Here is a 16,330-nt window from a genome sequence, read left to right on the forward strand (position 1 = left end):
GCTAGTATTTCAAAGGTTGCTCTGGAAACAGCTACAGTAAGATTGATATGCATTTATTCAACATTCCAGATTTTGTATATAATTATACTGTTTCTGAGGTAACCTGTGGGAAATAAAAAATAAAACTAATGCTCTTTAAGGATCTTTGGCTCTGATTAATTTCTCTCTTTTCACTCATCTTTGAATAAATAAATATCATGATAATGTCAGGTTATTCTTCTCCTTCTTCTTATTGACTTATCAGTGTCCACTTAAGTTTACCACAAGAAACCCTTCGTCGAAATTGCAATGAAAATATGTATACTTAATATCAAGCAAATACCCATACAGAGTGACATGTTATTCGTTTGCCATACAGAGTGACATGTTATTCGTTTGCCATATAAGGGAAAGCAACATAGAATTAACCAATCGGGGGAAAAAAATAATATAATATTTTTAGACTGATATCTAGGCATGTGACTTATAGCCTGGTTGACCCCACGAGTTGAAATCCAGAAACTCAAGGAGGTGGTGAAAAGAGGAACCTGGCAACCTAAGTGAAAAGAGGAACCTGGCAACCCAAGACATCCTCTCCGCCCGATGGCGCTGTTCACCTGCGAGCCCCGTCTTTAGTGCGCACATCAATATCGAGTGAAACGTCGTTGGCAGAATAACATATCCTCAAAAGATTTTGTTTTAAATAATCTTTAGCAATATACAACTCTGATAATGAGCGGAATTCCGGGAACCGCTGTAGTTCAAATCACCAATCTGTCGTCTGCTGTGAGTAGTGAGCAAATGCGCACTCTATTCGGCTTTCTGGGGGACATCGAGGAGTTGAGGCTCTATCCGCCGGAGTAAGTGCACTCATCTCGGCAGGCTTTATCAGGCAACATCGAGGATGTGGGGCCTAGCTGGAACTGCACTAACCTATTTTTCTCTTTTGTTTTCTGTCTCTTACAGCAATGCACCACTCTCTTTCTCGTCCAAAGTATGTTACATAAAGTATCGAGAGCCTTCCAGTGTTGGTGTGGCACAGCATTTAACCAACACAGTTTTTATTGACAGAGCTTTGATAGTAGTCCCATGCGCTGAAGGTGAGTATGGGCTGGCTAAGCATATGCTCATTCATGAGATGTGATGAATTGTAACTCTTTTGTCAAGGTACTATTCTGTCATAGTGTTTTATCTGAATCACAGTTCCTTGATATGCATGTGGCACACAGGCCTAGAGCACTGAGCATTGATCGCCTCCAGATTTCGAGATGAAACCTAAACATTGTTCCCCAGATCAGAATGTAGTTCACTTCGCTTTGAGGCTTTGCATGGTATTCTCTCATTGCGAGGTTAATGCTCAGGCTTAGATCTACTATTAGCCACAGTAGGATGTTAGGTACTTTACTTCATAGTCAGATACAGATATTATAACTAATGTGCTATTTAGTTTGGGTAACATGATTGAAGTTAACGTTACAGTAGTTCAAGATAAAGTTACTGTATTTCGAGGACTTTTTTTATTTTTATTTTATTTTTTTATAACAGTACAGCTAACTTCGTCTTTTTTTCTCTTGCATTTCATTTCGTTTTTTAATTTTTACATTTTCTCTCTCCTGGAACCACTGTTGGTCTTTTAATGTACCTGACTGTTAAAAGTGGTTTCACCTTAATTGACTGATTTTCTCTCACTTAAAATGCTTTTGTCCTCGTGACTTGGTGCAGGATGGCTACTGAGTTTATTAATTTGGTTCTGTATGTTTTTTTCTGTGTGATTATGTGTGCATATCAGATGCCTAGACTGGGCCAGCTGTTACACTACACTAGCCTGAATCAGGCATTGTTTTCCAAGCCACTCTCCCCGATGGGGCCAACGCAGCCTTCAAGGGGGGAAGTGACCAGGAGAATAGCCCGCTGAGCCTTCCAAGATGGACACCTTGTCTCTTTTCATTTATTTTTCTTTTCTTTTGGTTTGTTTATTTTCATACTTTCCCATGTTGTCCTCTGTCTGCTCTCTCTAGAAACTACCGTTTCTTACCGTAAACTATTGCATATTTTTTTGTAGCATTGTTTTCTATTGTTTTGGTTTATTTCTTTATTTTTGTCCCCCCCTCCCCCCTCCCCCTCTCTCTCTACTTCCACAGCTGCAACTTGTGTGTGATTAAATTCTGTCCAGGTTGCTTTGCTACCAAGGTGGAATGTGTATCACACATTGGATGCCATGAAGACGACTAACACTATTTTACTCTCTGTCTCTGCTCTTGTTGATAAGGTTAGGGCTTCTTATTTGATAGCACAGAGACTCATTTAATCTCCATCAGGATTGTTTTTACCCTATTTGAAATTTGATGCCAGGGGACATTTAAAGTAAGGCTGTGTCTTAAAGTTAACTTGTGCCTTACTTTCTCAATGCCGTTATATGAGAGATGTCTAGCGTCCAAAGTGTTCTCATTTGAAATTTAGTTTTTCAAGGCGCATAGAGGCTTTGCTGTTTATTTGTAGCAAGTCATGGTGCTGTGGGGAAATATTTATTTTTTAGATGCATCTTGCCTCTGATCTCCTCTTTTTTTTCCTATCCAGGAGATTGAAGTTTTGGTTAACATTTGGGAATTTCCTAAGATTCTTAAAAAATGTTCTTCTTTTCTGTATCCGATGTTCTGTGTGCTATTAGTGATGCAGCCATCATGAACGGTTGTCTTGTGTTGCACACCTTTCCAACACTGCGAAACGATCGCCCCAGGGGAAAAGCGCCCATGCTTGATATCGTATGGTTCTTGACCAATATGTTTCCAGTACAGGTGACCCATACCTCAAAGTGTTAACTCATTCTCTGCATTGTTTTTTGATCTTATGAAAAGAGACAAAGGACAAAAGAAAAAAAGATTTTGTTTTTGTTTGTGAACTGAAGTCATGTTTAACATGTGTGTGCTCATAGCCAGGGATAATTGAGTGAGGAAGCATAGCTTGAGATGTAGAGGAGACCGCGCTCGGCCTCCAGTGTGTACACCACTACCACGGGCTCTGATAGATAGTCGATCTGTAGCCAGTCGAGCTCTATGTTGTATGAGGAAGGCTATGTTCTCTCTCTCTCTAGAATACTGGGCTATTTGTGCAGACATAGAGACAGAGGGAAGATCCCTTCCACTACCAACGCTAACTCCTGCTCCTCTCTACAGGCAGGATACCAGAGGAGGGCAAGGCCTTGTCTCTCTTGGCACCTGCCGCCCCTGTGCCCAGTCTGATACCAGGCGGGGGTCTGCTGCCCATCCCCACACCCGTTCAGGCCGTGAGTACAGCGTAGCGTTTACCTCGCATCCTCGCACGCTCTCAAAATGGCGGCGAGGCACGTTTGAGATCGCCGCCGCAGGGATACTGAGCGGCTCTCGTGTGTGTGTTTGTGCGTGCGCGTGTGTGTGTGTGTGTGTGCGCAGCAGCCGCCGCCGCCGCTGCTGAGCTTGCCCGTGGGGAACCTGGTGGCGCTGCCGGCCGTCCTGGACCATGCCGCGGCGGCCGCGGCGGCTCTGTCGGGCGCCGCCGCCTCCCAGCCCCCCCTCATGGGCAACGTGGACCCCTCCAAGGTGGACGAGATCCGAAGGACCGTCTACGTGGGGAACCTGAACTCCCAGGTAACCTGGAAGCTTGAGTCAGCGGGCGCATCATATCGACCTGCGTTACATTTTTACCTGCGCAAGCAGAGGGGGCGTGTCCGTACCGCGCAAGGCGGCCCCGATGTACTCGGAACCGTCGTCGCTTGCCGACGCCGCGACCCGTCCGTCCAGCTCGGCTCGAGGCGGTGACCGGCGATGAGCCGCGATCGGCGTGTAACGTGTCCGGGTTGTCTGACCCCTACAGACCACCACTGCAGAGCAGCTGCTGGAGTTCTTCAAGACGGTGGGGGATGTGAAGTTTGTGCGGATGGCCGGGGACGAGACCCAGCCCACGCGCTTCGCCTTCGTAGAGTTCGCCAACCAGGAGTCGGTGTCCAGAGCCCTGACCTTCAACGGGGTCATGTTCGGCGACAGACCCCTGAAGTATGCATTCACTGCTTACCCACTGCTTGGTTCAAACATATCCTTCCTGGGAATATGAGCTCAAATCCTGTTAATAATGTATTGTGTTGAAAAATCACATTGGCGACCCACATAAGATGAAAGCTACAAAGAGGTGTTATTGTTAAAGAGGTGTAAGTGTGTGTTGTTTTTCAGAATTAACCATTCCAACAACGCCATAGTGAAGCCCCCAGAGTTGACGCCACAGGCCGCCGCCAAGGAACTAGAGGACGTCATGAAGAGAGTGAGGGAAGCCCAGTCCACCATCGCTGCGGCCATAGAACCAGGTAGGAGGAGGTCACACTCTGGAACTCTGGGATACCCTCAACGTCAGGGTCTCGTGTGCCAGTGCTCCAGAATGGTGTCCTATAGACCGTACAGGAAAAAGACCAATTGAGCTACAATCTCTTTTTCAAGGAGAGCCCGGCTAACAAAAGCAGCAAAGCAGCATATACACGTTTCTAAGAGTAGAAGTACATGTCAACATAAATGGGGTAAACTGTAATGTTTATTCTTCATTTAGCCAGGAGATAACATCATTAAACATTAAAACATCATCCGTACACTAGCACAGCTACACACACTAGCCTAGTGGAAACATCTACCCTCGTTAAAAGCACCCATCGCCAGGATGGCACCCGCACCTCTAGTCGGAGAAGATGAGGCAGAGAAGATGTTTCAGGTTGTGAGGAGGTTGACGATGCCCAGTATGAGAAAGCCGTCTTTCTTAAAGCAGCAGCTTGCAACTTACCCAGGGTTGCCTTGTAAATAAAAACATACCAATGTAGCCGCCTTTGCATAGCCAACCTGTATAGAGAAGGCCGCTGCACCATCTCATACACATTACAATGAATGGTGGACGCTGTGGACCAAAGCTCAGTCTTCAGTCTCTGTGGCTTCAGGCATAACATTGTTTGTTATTGATCACACGGCATGGAGAGAGACAATACGAAGAGTTGATGCAGAGCCTCTTGGGAGCGCGGTCCGTTCAGCGTGTTCGTACTGTACAAACCCGGGCGAGGGGTCATGGGAAAGGCAACGGGGGTCGGGCGTTATGAAAACACCCCTAACATGGTCAGCGGTCGGTCACTTCCTCTCGCTGTCGTCGTCCCTCCAGACAGAGGCCGTCTGTCTCATGTCCCCCCCCCCCCCTCCCCCCCGCACACTTCCTCGTTCAATAAACACGTCTGGGACTCCAGCCCCCACAATGCATACAAGGTCACCGTATACAAAAGAGTACATTGTTGTTAATTGACACGCTTATGAATCTTTCTTCATCTTACATCTGCAATGTCTTGGCCCTTGTAATACTGTAAAGCACAACAGTGCAGAATCAACCTTTTTTTTGCGTAGATGATGCCTCATACAGCAAATCTTCATAATTAATCACAGATCAAATAAATAAATCACTCCCACGTGGTGAAGGAAGCGGTGCAGGTTTTTGAGCGATCTCTACTGCCCTCTGCTGGTGTTGGTTGGTATTGGTCTAAATCTCATGCTATGAACGGTGGACGGGCAGAGACACGTCTGACAACAATGGCGCGGGAGGGGGGTAAGGCGCGCACCATATGAAGGCTAGTCCTTCGCACGGCGGACCCGGGTTCGATTCCCGGCTCGGGTCCTGTGCCGCATGTCCTTGTTTCCTGTCTCTCTCTACACTGTCCTATACCATTAAAGCTGAAAAGCCCTAAAAAAATATCTTTAAAAAAATAAATAAAAATGGCGCGCGAGAGTCCAGACGCCGCTTGGGTCACCTCGTCACCTCATCTCTGCACGTGACAAATAAAGCTGCCTTGACCTTGACACATATAGAAGTGGCTGCACCACTTCAAGCGGCTTCAGAAGGCTTTCTTTCTGGCCTCAACGGAAACAAGAAAATAACCTATTCTCTATATAAGATTGTGTAGATCAAATGACCAAAAGGTCCAATTTACTGTCCAACCATATACCAAAATACTTAAAATATCTTTCAATGGCTGCCTTCCATTAATTTGTTTTTGTGGCATTTAAAACTAATTTGAGCCTGTGCAGGGATATGTGCAGTGATTGAGAAGCAGTCTGGAGTCATGTGATCATACTGATGGTGTAGTGAACCAGCCTGGAGCTCATGTGATCATACTGATGGTGTGGTGAACCAGCCTGGAGTCATGTGATCATGATGTGGTGAACCAGACTGGAGCTCATGTGATCATACTGATGGTGTGGTGAACCAGCCTGGAGTCATGTGATCATACTGATGGTGGTGAACCAGCCTGGAGTCATGTGATCATACTGATGGTGTGGTGAACCAGCCTGGAGTCATGTGATCATACTGATGACGTGGTGAACCAGCCTTGAGTCATGTGATCATACTGATGATGTGGTGACGTGGTGAACCAGCCTTGAGTCATGTGATCATACTGATGATGTGGTGAACCAGTCTGGAGTCTTGTGATCATACTGATTATGTGGTGAACCAGTCTGAAGTCATGTGATCATACTGATGGTGTGGTGAACCAGTCTGAAGTCATGTGATCATACTGATGATGTGGTGAACCAGTCTGGAGTCATGTGATCATACTGATGACATGGTGAACCAGTCTGGAGCTCATGTGATCATACTGATGATGTGGTGAACCAGCCTGGAGCTCATGTGATCATACTGATGATGTGGGGAACCAGCCTGGAGCTCATGTGATCATACTGATGATGTGGTGAACCAGCCTGGAGCTCATGTGATCATACTGATGGTGGTGAACCAGTCTGGAGTCATGTGATCATACTGATGATGTGGTGAACCAGCCTGGAGCTCATGTGATCATACTGATGGTGGTGAACCAGCCTGGAGCTCATGTGATCATACTGATGATGTGGTGAACCAGCCTGGAGCTCATGTGATCATACTGATGATGTGGGGAACCAGCCTGGAGCTCATGTGATCATACTGATGGTGGTGAACCAGCCTGGAGTCATGTGATCATACTGATGGTGTGGTGAACCAGCCTGGAGTCATGTGATCATACTGATGGTGTGGTGAACCAGCCTGGAGCTCATGTGATCATACCGACGGTGTGTTTTCAGAGGAAGAGAAGAAGCGCTCCTCCAGCCGGTCCAGACGGTCCCGGCGGTCTCGCACACGTTCACGGTCCCGCTCGCGAACGCAGAGAAAGAGGTCCACTTCCAGACAGAGGTGGGCTCCGAGCTTCGTTGCATTGATTGTCTAGGATGATTATTAATACTGGCAACAGTGGTATGCGATTGACCTCTTTATGCAGATTAGATTTTAGGCATTGGCCGCCATGATGTAGTAACCATTTTAAAGTAAAAACGCCTAACCAGGGGTTGCAAATTAGCCTTGGCTAGAAACCCTACAGTATATACAACACATCTGTTTCATGTTATTGTAACCTGTTAAGATGTTGTTTGTATTGTCCCTGATAAATTAACTATAAATAAAACGGTAGCATACATGTCACACACACATCTGGATGCGTGCATCTTAACTCCGGGATGTATGATTGAAGCAGAGCGATCTCGCAGCTGTTTGCTGACGGTCTGTGTGTCTGTCTGGTGACGGTCTGTGTGTCTGTCTGGTGACGATCTGTGTGTCTGTCTGGTGACGGTCTGTGTGTCTGTCTGGTGACGGTCTGTGTGTCTGCTGACGGTCTGTGTGCTGACGGTCTGTGTGTCTGTCTGCTGACGGTCTGTGTGTCTGTCTGCTGACGGTCTGTGTGTCTGTCTGCTGACGGTCTGTGTGTCTGTCTGCTGACGGTCTGTGTGTCTGTCTGCTGACGGTCTGTGTGTCTGCTGACGGTCTGTGTGTCTGTCTGCTGACGGTCTGTGTATCTGCTGACGGTCTGTGTGTCTGCTGACGGTCTGTGTGTCTGCTGACGGTCTGTGTGTCTGCTGACGGTCTGTGTGTCTGTGTGCTGACGGTCTGTGTGTCTGTGTGCTGACGGTCTGTGTGTCTGTGTGCTGACGGTCTGTGTGTCTGTCTGCTGACGGTCTGTGTGTCTGTGTGCTGACGGTCTGTGTGTCTGTCTGGTGACGGTCTGTGTGTCTGCTGACGGTCTGTGTGTCTGTCTGGTGACGGTCTGTGTGTCTGCTGACGGTCTGTGTGCTGACGGTCTGTGTGTCTGTCTGCTGACGGTCTGTGTGTCTGTCTGCTGACGGTCTGTGTGTCTGTCTGCTGACGGTCTGTGTGTCTGTCTGCTGACGGTCTGTGTGTCTGCTGAAGGTCTGTGTGCTGACGGTCTGTGTGTCTGTCTGCTGACGGTCTGTGTGCTGACGGTCTGTGTCCCCGTGCAGGAGCAGGCTGTCCCAGAAGCCGGCGCCCAGGGTGAGCGTGTCCCACGGGTCCCGCGTGTCCAACAAGAGACACTCCCCCCCCAGGGACCGGAGACGCAGCAGGTCCAAATCCAGGTACCATTAACACCACACACCTGCCGTCAGAACATCAACACTGTTCTGTGTGTTCAGGCCTTTTAGTGACTTCACTGGATAGAAAATGTCACCGACAAAACATTTTAGCTTGAGTTGTAATCAACTGTTGAGTGTTAAGTAGCGACCCACTATTTTGCAAGTGCATGAATACGTTTCGGAAATCATATTTACAATAGAGATGTGGCTGAATCCTTATTTGGTTCATGCCGGTTTGTACATGAGAAGGAAGTGTGTGACACACTTTCCGGTGTCCCTCAGGGACAAACGGAAAGACAAGGATGTGAAAATGAGAGGCAAGGAGGATGGCTTTCAAGAAAAGGGGGATAGGAGACAGAAGGACAAAAAGGGCAAAGGTCACCCGAACAGCTCCGGTGGCTTCCTGGGTTCCGGGAGCGCCATCAGGTCAGCTGAGCCACGGACACGCCGCCTGACCCCTGTTCAACCCAGCCAGCTGGCAGAATCTAGACCGTTCATTGGAGCATTAATGATTTTAAGTTTGTGTCTAGATTAAATGTCAAGTTAGAAGTAATAGTTTTCATGTCTACTAGGCTTAGATTGGTGATTCTATGAAGCGAATGATGGCAACTATGCTAATGATAGGAAGTAGTCTAGGACTCAAGGTCAAGGTCAACTTTATTTATAAAGCATGTTTAAAATCAACTCAACACTTGGCTAACCGATGTTCTAGCCACATGTGGAGAGGGAGTTAAACTCGGTGGATGTTTAATGCTGCGTGTGCGTTTTCAGGGGGCACAGGAGGAGGAGTCGGGACAGATCCAGAAGCCCTCGCAGGAAAGCCCGGTCTCCCTCACCCAAGAGGTGATCTCATCCCTCACAACTGACCGTTCCACTCAACATTACACCCAAAATTTTACCCCCAATAAACCACCTGTACACATCTTAATGGAGTAGTTTGGTATTTAGCCTGATAAGCCCTGTTAGAAGCTTGTTTACAATCATAGACAACTGTCCATATAAACATTTTGACACATTGTGCACTCAGATATTGGCGTCCATTGCTCATGTCACCGCTAAGTACACGATGGGGCTAGATCCATTCTATGATTAGCTGTGACATTAGCAATGAGCACTAATATCTCAAGAGCGCACAGTCTGTCAAGGTTTTGATATGGGCCGTTGTCTGTGATCGTAAATAACCTCATTACGGGGTTTATCGAGCTAAATGGCGAACCACTCCCTGAGATTGGTGTGAGATAATGTCTGCTGACGCCGCCGTTGGGCGTGGCTCCAGGTCACTCACTGTCATGTCTGCCTCTGGCTCTCTTCCAGGGGGAAGAAGGACCGGCGGAGGGACAAGGTGAGGGACGGCAGCCGGGACAAGGTGAGGGACGGCAGCCGGGACAAGGTGAGGGACGGCAGCCGGGACAGGGTGAGGGACGGCAGCCGGGACAGGGTGAGGGACGGCAGCCGGGACCGAAGCGCCAAGAAGCAGAGTTACAGAGAGAAAGACAAGATTGAGCGCAAGGCCAAACCCATCAAGGTAAGAAGACAAACAAGTCCCCGTAGACAAGTCCCCGTAGACAAGTCCCCGTAGACAAGTCCCCGTAGACAAGTCCCCGTAGACAAGTCCCCCTAAACAAGTCTCTCTACCGAACTGAAGCCGTTCTGCTGTGCAAAAAAGACAATCAGAGATTTGAATGACACCTTGCTTTGCTGCTGTGCCGTTTTTTCCCATCAACACAGCCTTGGTCACCATGAGCCTCACCGTCTCGATTAGCAGGCAGCGCAGAGCGCGAACGCTGGCCTACTTCTCAAGACATGCCAGCGCAGATTAAGATCAGTCTGATCCATAGATAAAACATGATACGTTTAAGACGCCTCACAGCACTGATAACAATCAGGTGCTACTTCCAGGCCCACGCAGCGAGCACGGAGGACCTGCCACTGCTAGTGTCGTGTGGTTGGTGTAGACAGCAGACGTAAAGTAGCCACTGTAAAAAAAAAAACGTCACAAATCTTCTATGAAGGGGAGGTAATTTAGCGAGGAACGTTTTTGGTTTTAGATGAGATGAGCCACCGGATATGTGGTGGAAGATTCTCTCAGTCCCCTTAGAAGAGGTCCATGTAGGTCCATGTTCTGTCGCTGTGTTCTCCGACTCCTGGCACACTGAGGCTAGCGTAGACATGGTTTCTCATTAGGACTGGGTTCAAATGATTCAGAATCGATTCATGAATCCCAAAATCGATCTTTTATTTAATGAATTAATTAATTAATTAAGGAATGAATAGTTAATTAATTCATTCAATGATTCACTCATTCATTCATTTTTGGAAATCAGTATCGATACCCAGCCCTAGTATTGATGTGTTGCATAACTTGGCAGTCATGTAATTAAGGTTACAGCTAAAAAAAAAAACGGTTTTAGTAACACTAACCGAATCGATATTGAATTGAATCGAATCGAATCGTGATACACACGGAACTTAATTTATCTTCACTTCGCAGCTCTCTCCCAATTCACCAAGTTAACAAAACTAACATCTCCAGCTTCAAGGTGGTGATCTGTGATCCACCAGTAGGTTCTGATCTAGCCGGGCTCCAGAGCCCGAATCGGCATTTTCGAAATGCGATTCAGGGTCTGGAAAGGCTCGCGTCCAGAGTGATTTCTCGGTTGGAATTCCAACCAGGCCAATCAGTGTCCTTTGAATGCGTCCTTTGAAACTGCAGAACGCGATTGGTTAAGGGATGAACTAATCGCTGAGGACTCCTTTGGCGACGCCCAATGGGAGCCTGTTGAGACTGAATAACGAAGTGAAACGAAATGGCGATTCGGTCTGGGCGAAATCGCGATTATGACCGCCGCAATTAATGTGATTAATAATTTTGCTTTGAATTGTGTGCTAGGACTACACGGACGAATCACAGGCGCTTATGCTGTCTGACCAATCACATGCGTTCCCGCTGAGTGCGCTGTGCGCAGCAATTTCACTGAGAAGACAGATAGCAGTAGGTCAAGACAAGTGTCACAAGACAAGAGTAGCCTACCTGCAGCCGTGAGTAGTGAAAAAATTAGCTAAAACGAGGTCAGTGAGTTAGTAGCAAGAAAGGGATCAACGTCGCATTTTGGTTATTATATATTAATATTATATACAAAATAGGCCTATTAATCACAATTATTAATCGCAATCACCATTTTGAAGCAAATAATCGCAATTATTATCTTTTGTCATAATCGTGCAGCCCTACCATTCATTCTAGCCAGCGTATGTTACTGGACTGTAGACTGACCGCTGTGGTGTTTCAGGTGGACAGGGACAACGACAGGGAGGAGAAGGAGGATTACGAGAGCGATGGAGGAGGCTCGGCCACGCCCAGCGAGGGGGTGACGTCATCACCCTGCGCCCAGCACAACGGCAGGCATAGCGCTCACGCAGAGGACGACGTGGCCGCGTTCGCCAAGTGACACGGCACTCACACACCCTGGCATAACTATACCACGGTACTGAACTACTACCCAGTTAACAGTACTCTGACTTGTACCTGGACACACACACACACACCTGTTCCCTGGAGTGGCACAGCAGTGTGCCAAAACCCGAGAATCTTCTGCCATTAACCTCTTTCCAGACGATCGAGCCGCTTTCCAGCTGCCGCGAGTCCAGCTGACGTCATTTGAAGTGTGTAGCTAGAAGAGAATGCAGTCCTCTTATCCTGTTGCTGTGAACCTGCCGTTATATGATATTCATATGGTAAAAAGGAATCTGAACACGCACACCTTGTTTTAATGTAGTCTCTTTTTTTCAACGGGCACTATGTTGAACATGAACATATTTATTTCACCGTTTCCTTTCTGAGTGTTGGTGCCGCCGACGACCTTTCGTGGCGTTTTGGTTCTGACATGAAAGGACTCAGTTAATGCTCCACTGTCTCTCACCCTTTCTATCTTACCACTGTCAAAATGATTTGAAAGGTCGTATAGTGACTAAAATCCTCTGTCATGTAGAGTATACAAATATATTATAAGATGTCTAGTGTCAGTACCCACAGCCTGAGACCACACTTCAGTCATGCATGCCATCCTACTGCACAACAAAGAGGTTGAACGGGACATAGTCAACACACAGCTTTCACAGGCAAGTTCAAAAGTGCCTAGACTGATATTGTACAAACGTCACTCTAATTCAATATATACTGTATAAAATAGAGAAGATTAAAAATGGATTTATTGTCAAGATAAGATATATATCTAGTTAAGCAATCAGGATATGTTGTGTTGGATATTCTTTATCGGTAGTAATGTTGTCTTGGATAAAAAAAACGGCAAGATGTTCTCTTGATATTCCATGAAGTAATTGGTTTTTAAATCTTTTATTTTTTTTATTTGTAAATTCTTTTAAATTGTATTTTTGATGATAATCAGAATTCAGTATTTTGTTCCCATTGGCAGTTTGAACACCTACCCCCCCAGTATGTGTACCTTGCTTCAGTATTTTCTTTTGAATTTGAGCTTTTATCAAAGCTTTGTTTGTTTAGCTGTTTGTTAATGTAACTCATGACGGCGTGTGAAGGTTTGATCAGGAGGAATTGAACCATGCATCCATCTTGGCCGTGTTCTGCTTGTGTATATATACAGTACTGCTCCTATAAAGGGTTTGGACAGAAGGAACAGACTTTTACATTGTCAAGATACTCAACCACTGGACTGTAGGCCGTATGAATAAGTGATATCTTACGGGTTATGTAAAACAAAAAACTAACAAAAAAAACTTTTTTTATAATTCTATAGCCTACTGTAGAAATGAAATGTGCCCAGTTTAGGTTGTTGGTGAACTCTTACTCTTTACGTGTCCATGCTGGCTACTGATGTGATGAGAGGGAAATAATGTCTCAGCTCCTGTTAATGGTTGGAAGGTTTTTGTAATATGGTTTTGGATAGCTTGGTTCTGTGTGTGTGATTGATTCTCCTAAATTTATGAATTTGACAAGACATTCTCTGCACAGACCCCTCCCCCCCCAAAGGTATCCAATAAAAATGACTTTTGCTTCAAACATGATTTTAACAATGTAATTTCTTCACATTTACACTGGGTTCTTCATAATCTGAATTATTATTATCGTGCCTACACTACAATACCTGTTCTAGAATGTCTTCGTCTATCATAACGTGTGTTACAGACCGCAGCAAATAAAGCTATTTACAGCTGACTGTACATCTGCACAGCCATAGAAGAATATTGAACCTTAATCTGTATCAATCAGCAATTTCACGATATCTCTTCAAAGTTCCAGGGGGGGAGTGGCTGGAGCACATAATCCAGCCTCGACGATGTCAAGCCTCTGTCCTCTGATTGGCCAGGCTGAGCCTGCGTGTCTGCTGGCGGGCAGCGGAGAGGCGTGGCCGTGGTCTGCTGGAAGTGCTCTATGGTGGTGTAGTCGCTCGTGAAGACCACGGCGGGGCTCTGTGGGGTAGATCTCTCCGTGGAGACCACGGCGGGGCTCTGTGGGGTAGATCTCTCCGTGGAGACCACGGCGGGGCTCTGTGGGGTAGATCTCTCCGTGGAGACCACGGCGGGGCTCTGTGGGGTAGATCTCTCCGTGGCGGCGGAGGGGAATTCCCGTCGGCGCTCTGAGACGCAGCCCAGGCGCGCTGAGGGGGGCGTGGAGACGGGGGCTGACAGAGGGGTGGTCTCCAGGCTGGCATCTGACTCTCGGTTACGGTGTAGATTTGGGTCAACGCTGCCGTAAAGGTCGCTGACATTAGAGGTGCCGGCCCCTCCCTCGATGATGTGTAGGCTGTGGGAATCCCCCTCATCTTCCTCATCAAGGTTCTGCGTGTTGATTGGCTCCAAAAGCTCCTGGGTAAAATGAACAAAAACCATGATCTTCTTAGACTGAGATCTACAGTGCTACTGTACATTCAAGCCTTTGGTCTATCGGCAATGGAACAGACATACAGTAGCAGAATTACAGTCCATGACACTGACCATCCCACAGACCCCCTCCACCCCCTGGATGGCACGGCTGTTACTGGGATTGGGCATGCTCGGCCAAATGACCTCCTTCACTCTGAAAATAGCACAAGAACCTCGTCTTCATGTTCCACATGGCCTCGGAACACTATATACCAGAATCAAATCCACGGTTAATGATGGATCGTATAACGGAGCAAATTCATGAGGTCATGAGGTAATATACCTCTTCAGCAACCGGCACAAGAGATGAACCCCAAATATCAGCACGGCGGCTAAGACGGCCAGACCTGCGAGAGCGCCACCTAGAGGAAGGGGATCTGAAAGGAAGTCACACAGTTCAGAGCTGTTCAGATGAGGCCGGTTCTTGTGTGCGGTGGTGCAAAATAAATTTGGATCATTTTCTTTTCAGTGACCGGATGGTCGTATGGTGACGATTGGAAACCTGGTGGCGTTGTTTCAAAGTACACAGCCGAGCTTCGAACTCCAACTCCTCCCTTGGTGAACGCTGACATTTGAACCTGGTACATTGTGCCGCTTTTTAGATCCGCCAACTCATAGTGGTTTGACCCTGGGTCCACTGTGATGTCTGTAAGCAAGAAGACCAATAAGACAGCCAGTGAAAAGTATACAGTTAAAATCTCTGTCTGGGAGTGTACAGTATAAACAGATCCAGCTTTTCAGTAACATATCCCCCCCCCCACCCTCAAAAAAATCATCTAGGAGTTAAAAGAAAACATTGTGACATATGACTAATGGTGTTCAGGAAATCCCCTGGAAATGAGTATTGCAGATGACTTGCTATCAATATGAAACCACATGCTGAGGTGTGAATCATGGTGAAGGAGATGTTGAAATAGCTACGCATGACAGCTACCGCAACCTCACCCTGTAACTGTAAACTCCGGTCGCTACGATGCTAATAACAGGTTTTACAGTATGAGAAACTGAAAATGGCCCTTCAAGTTATTTCTGATTCCCAAAGGAAGTCTCTGTTTCCTGCTCTGGATGGATGACATGTAGTGAGTATTCACGTTCAGTGCAGGTGCACGGTTGGGCCTGTCCAAAACGTAATGTTGCCCACACAACTGATTATGTAATTGTACAAATTGTACGTGAGAACTCCAGCAGTATAACCCTGTCAGAAACCCTGGTGTTACTCGTCTCGTTGTCTGATCCGGCCGGGTGGCTCTCTGTGTAGTAGATGAGGTATCCCAGCAGGAAGCCCCTGGAATCCTCCTCAGCCACAGAGCTCCACTCCAGCAGCAAGGAATTCTGGGTAACGTTGCTGCTGCTGATGTTCCCAGGGGCACTGCCAGGGCCTGAGGTGAGAGAGAGGGAGATAAAGGGAGAGAGGGACAGAAAGAGAGAGAGGGAGGCAAAGGGAGAGCGAGAGATGGAGAGAGAGGGAGAGAGAGAAAAGAAGAGAGGGAGGGAGAGAGAGAGGGAGGGATATACAGTAGATGACTATTGCTTTTCAGCTTTTCAGTTGAATATTCTTCTTTGTCGTATGGGTAGGTTGGTTTCGTCCTCACCCCCCAGGCTCGGGTACGAGGGGCTATCCTTTTACCACCCCGAGCCTGGGCGAGGGGTCACCCGGGCTATATATCCGGGCACACCTCCAGGAGCCACGTCACCGTTTCGTCATCCACAACCGTCAGGCCACACATTCCCTTGGGTGTCCGATATACAGTATCGGACAGTCCTGGGTGACGCGGTCAGCGGTTTGTTCCTCGGCGGTGGCGAGTTGAATATTGATAGTAAAAAGGGAAGTAGAAACACTCACGTCCTTCGGTGAAGTAGGTCTGGACGCTCCCATAGGTGACCTCGCTGTTGTTGATGAACTTCAGGTTGCACGCCATCTTGTCTGGCCGTGTGTGGAGGATGAACATGTACTTCTGATAGGGCTTCAGAGGCTCTGACACATGCAATGACAAAAGCAGCTATTCAAT

At 47.1% G+C, this 16,330-nt stretch overlaps 1 protein-coding gene across 3 annotated transcripts; it reads left to right on the forward strand.

Moving 5' to 3' along the window:
- The first annotated feature begins 631 nt into the window (after positions 1–631).
- Positions 632–13,416, forward strand: srek1 (splicing regulatory glutamine/lysine-rich protein 1). Of its 3 annotated transcripts, none has more exons than XM_084456211.1 (12): positions 632–839; positions 946–1,079; positions 3,153–3,262; positions 3,408–3,602; positions 3,829–4,007; positions 4,182–4,312; positions 7,086–7,194; positions 8,313–8,426; positions 8,706–8,849; positions 9,195–9,266; positions 9,738–9,948; positions 11,714–13,416. In XM_084456211.1, the coding sequence occupies exons 1-12, from the start codon at positions 712–714 to the stop codon at positions 11,870–11,872; spliced, it is 1,686 nt and encodes a 561-aa protein (XP_084312337.1). In that variant the 5' UTR covers positions 632–711; the 3' UTR covers positions 11,873–13,416. The 3 variants fall into 3 exon arrangements, with proteins under 3 accessions (XP_084312337.1, XP_084312338.1, XP_084312339.1); XM_084456212.1 differs by having other exon boundaries at positions 3,411–3,602; XM_084456213.1 differs by lacking the exons at positions 632–839; positions 946–1,079 and adding an exon at positions 1,140–2,774.
- The last annotated feature ends 2,914 nt before the right edge of the window (positions 13,417–16,330 follow it).

This window comes from Borostomias antarcticus (assembly GCF_949987555.1).
Source record: "Borostomias antarcticus genome assembly, chromosome: 2".
In the NCBI taxonomy this organism is placed as follows: Eukaryota; Metazoa; Chordata; class Actinopteri; order Stomiiformes; family Stomiidae; genus Borostomias; species Borostomias antarcticus.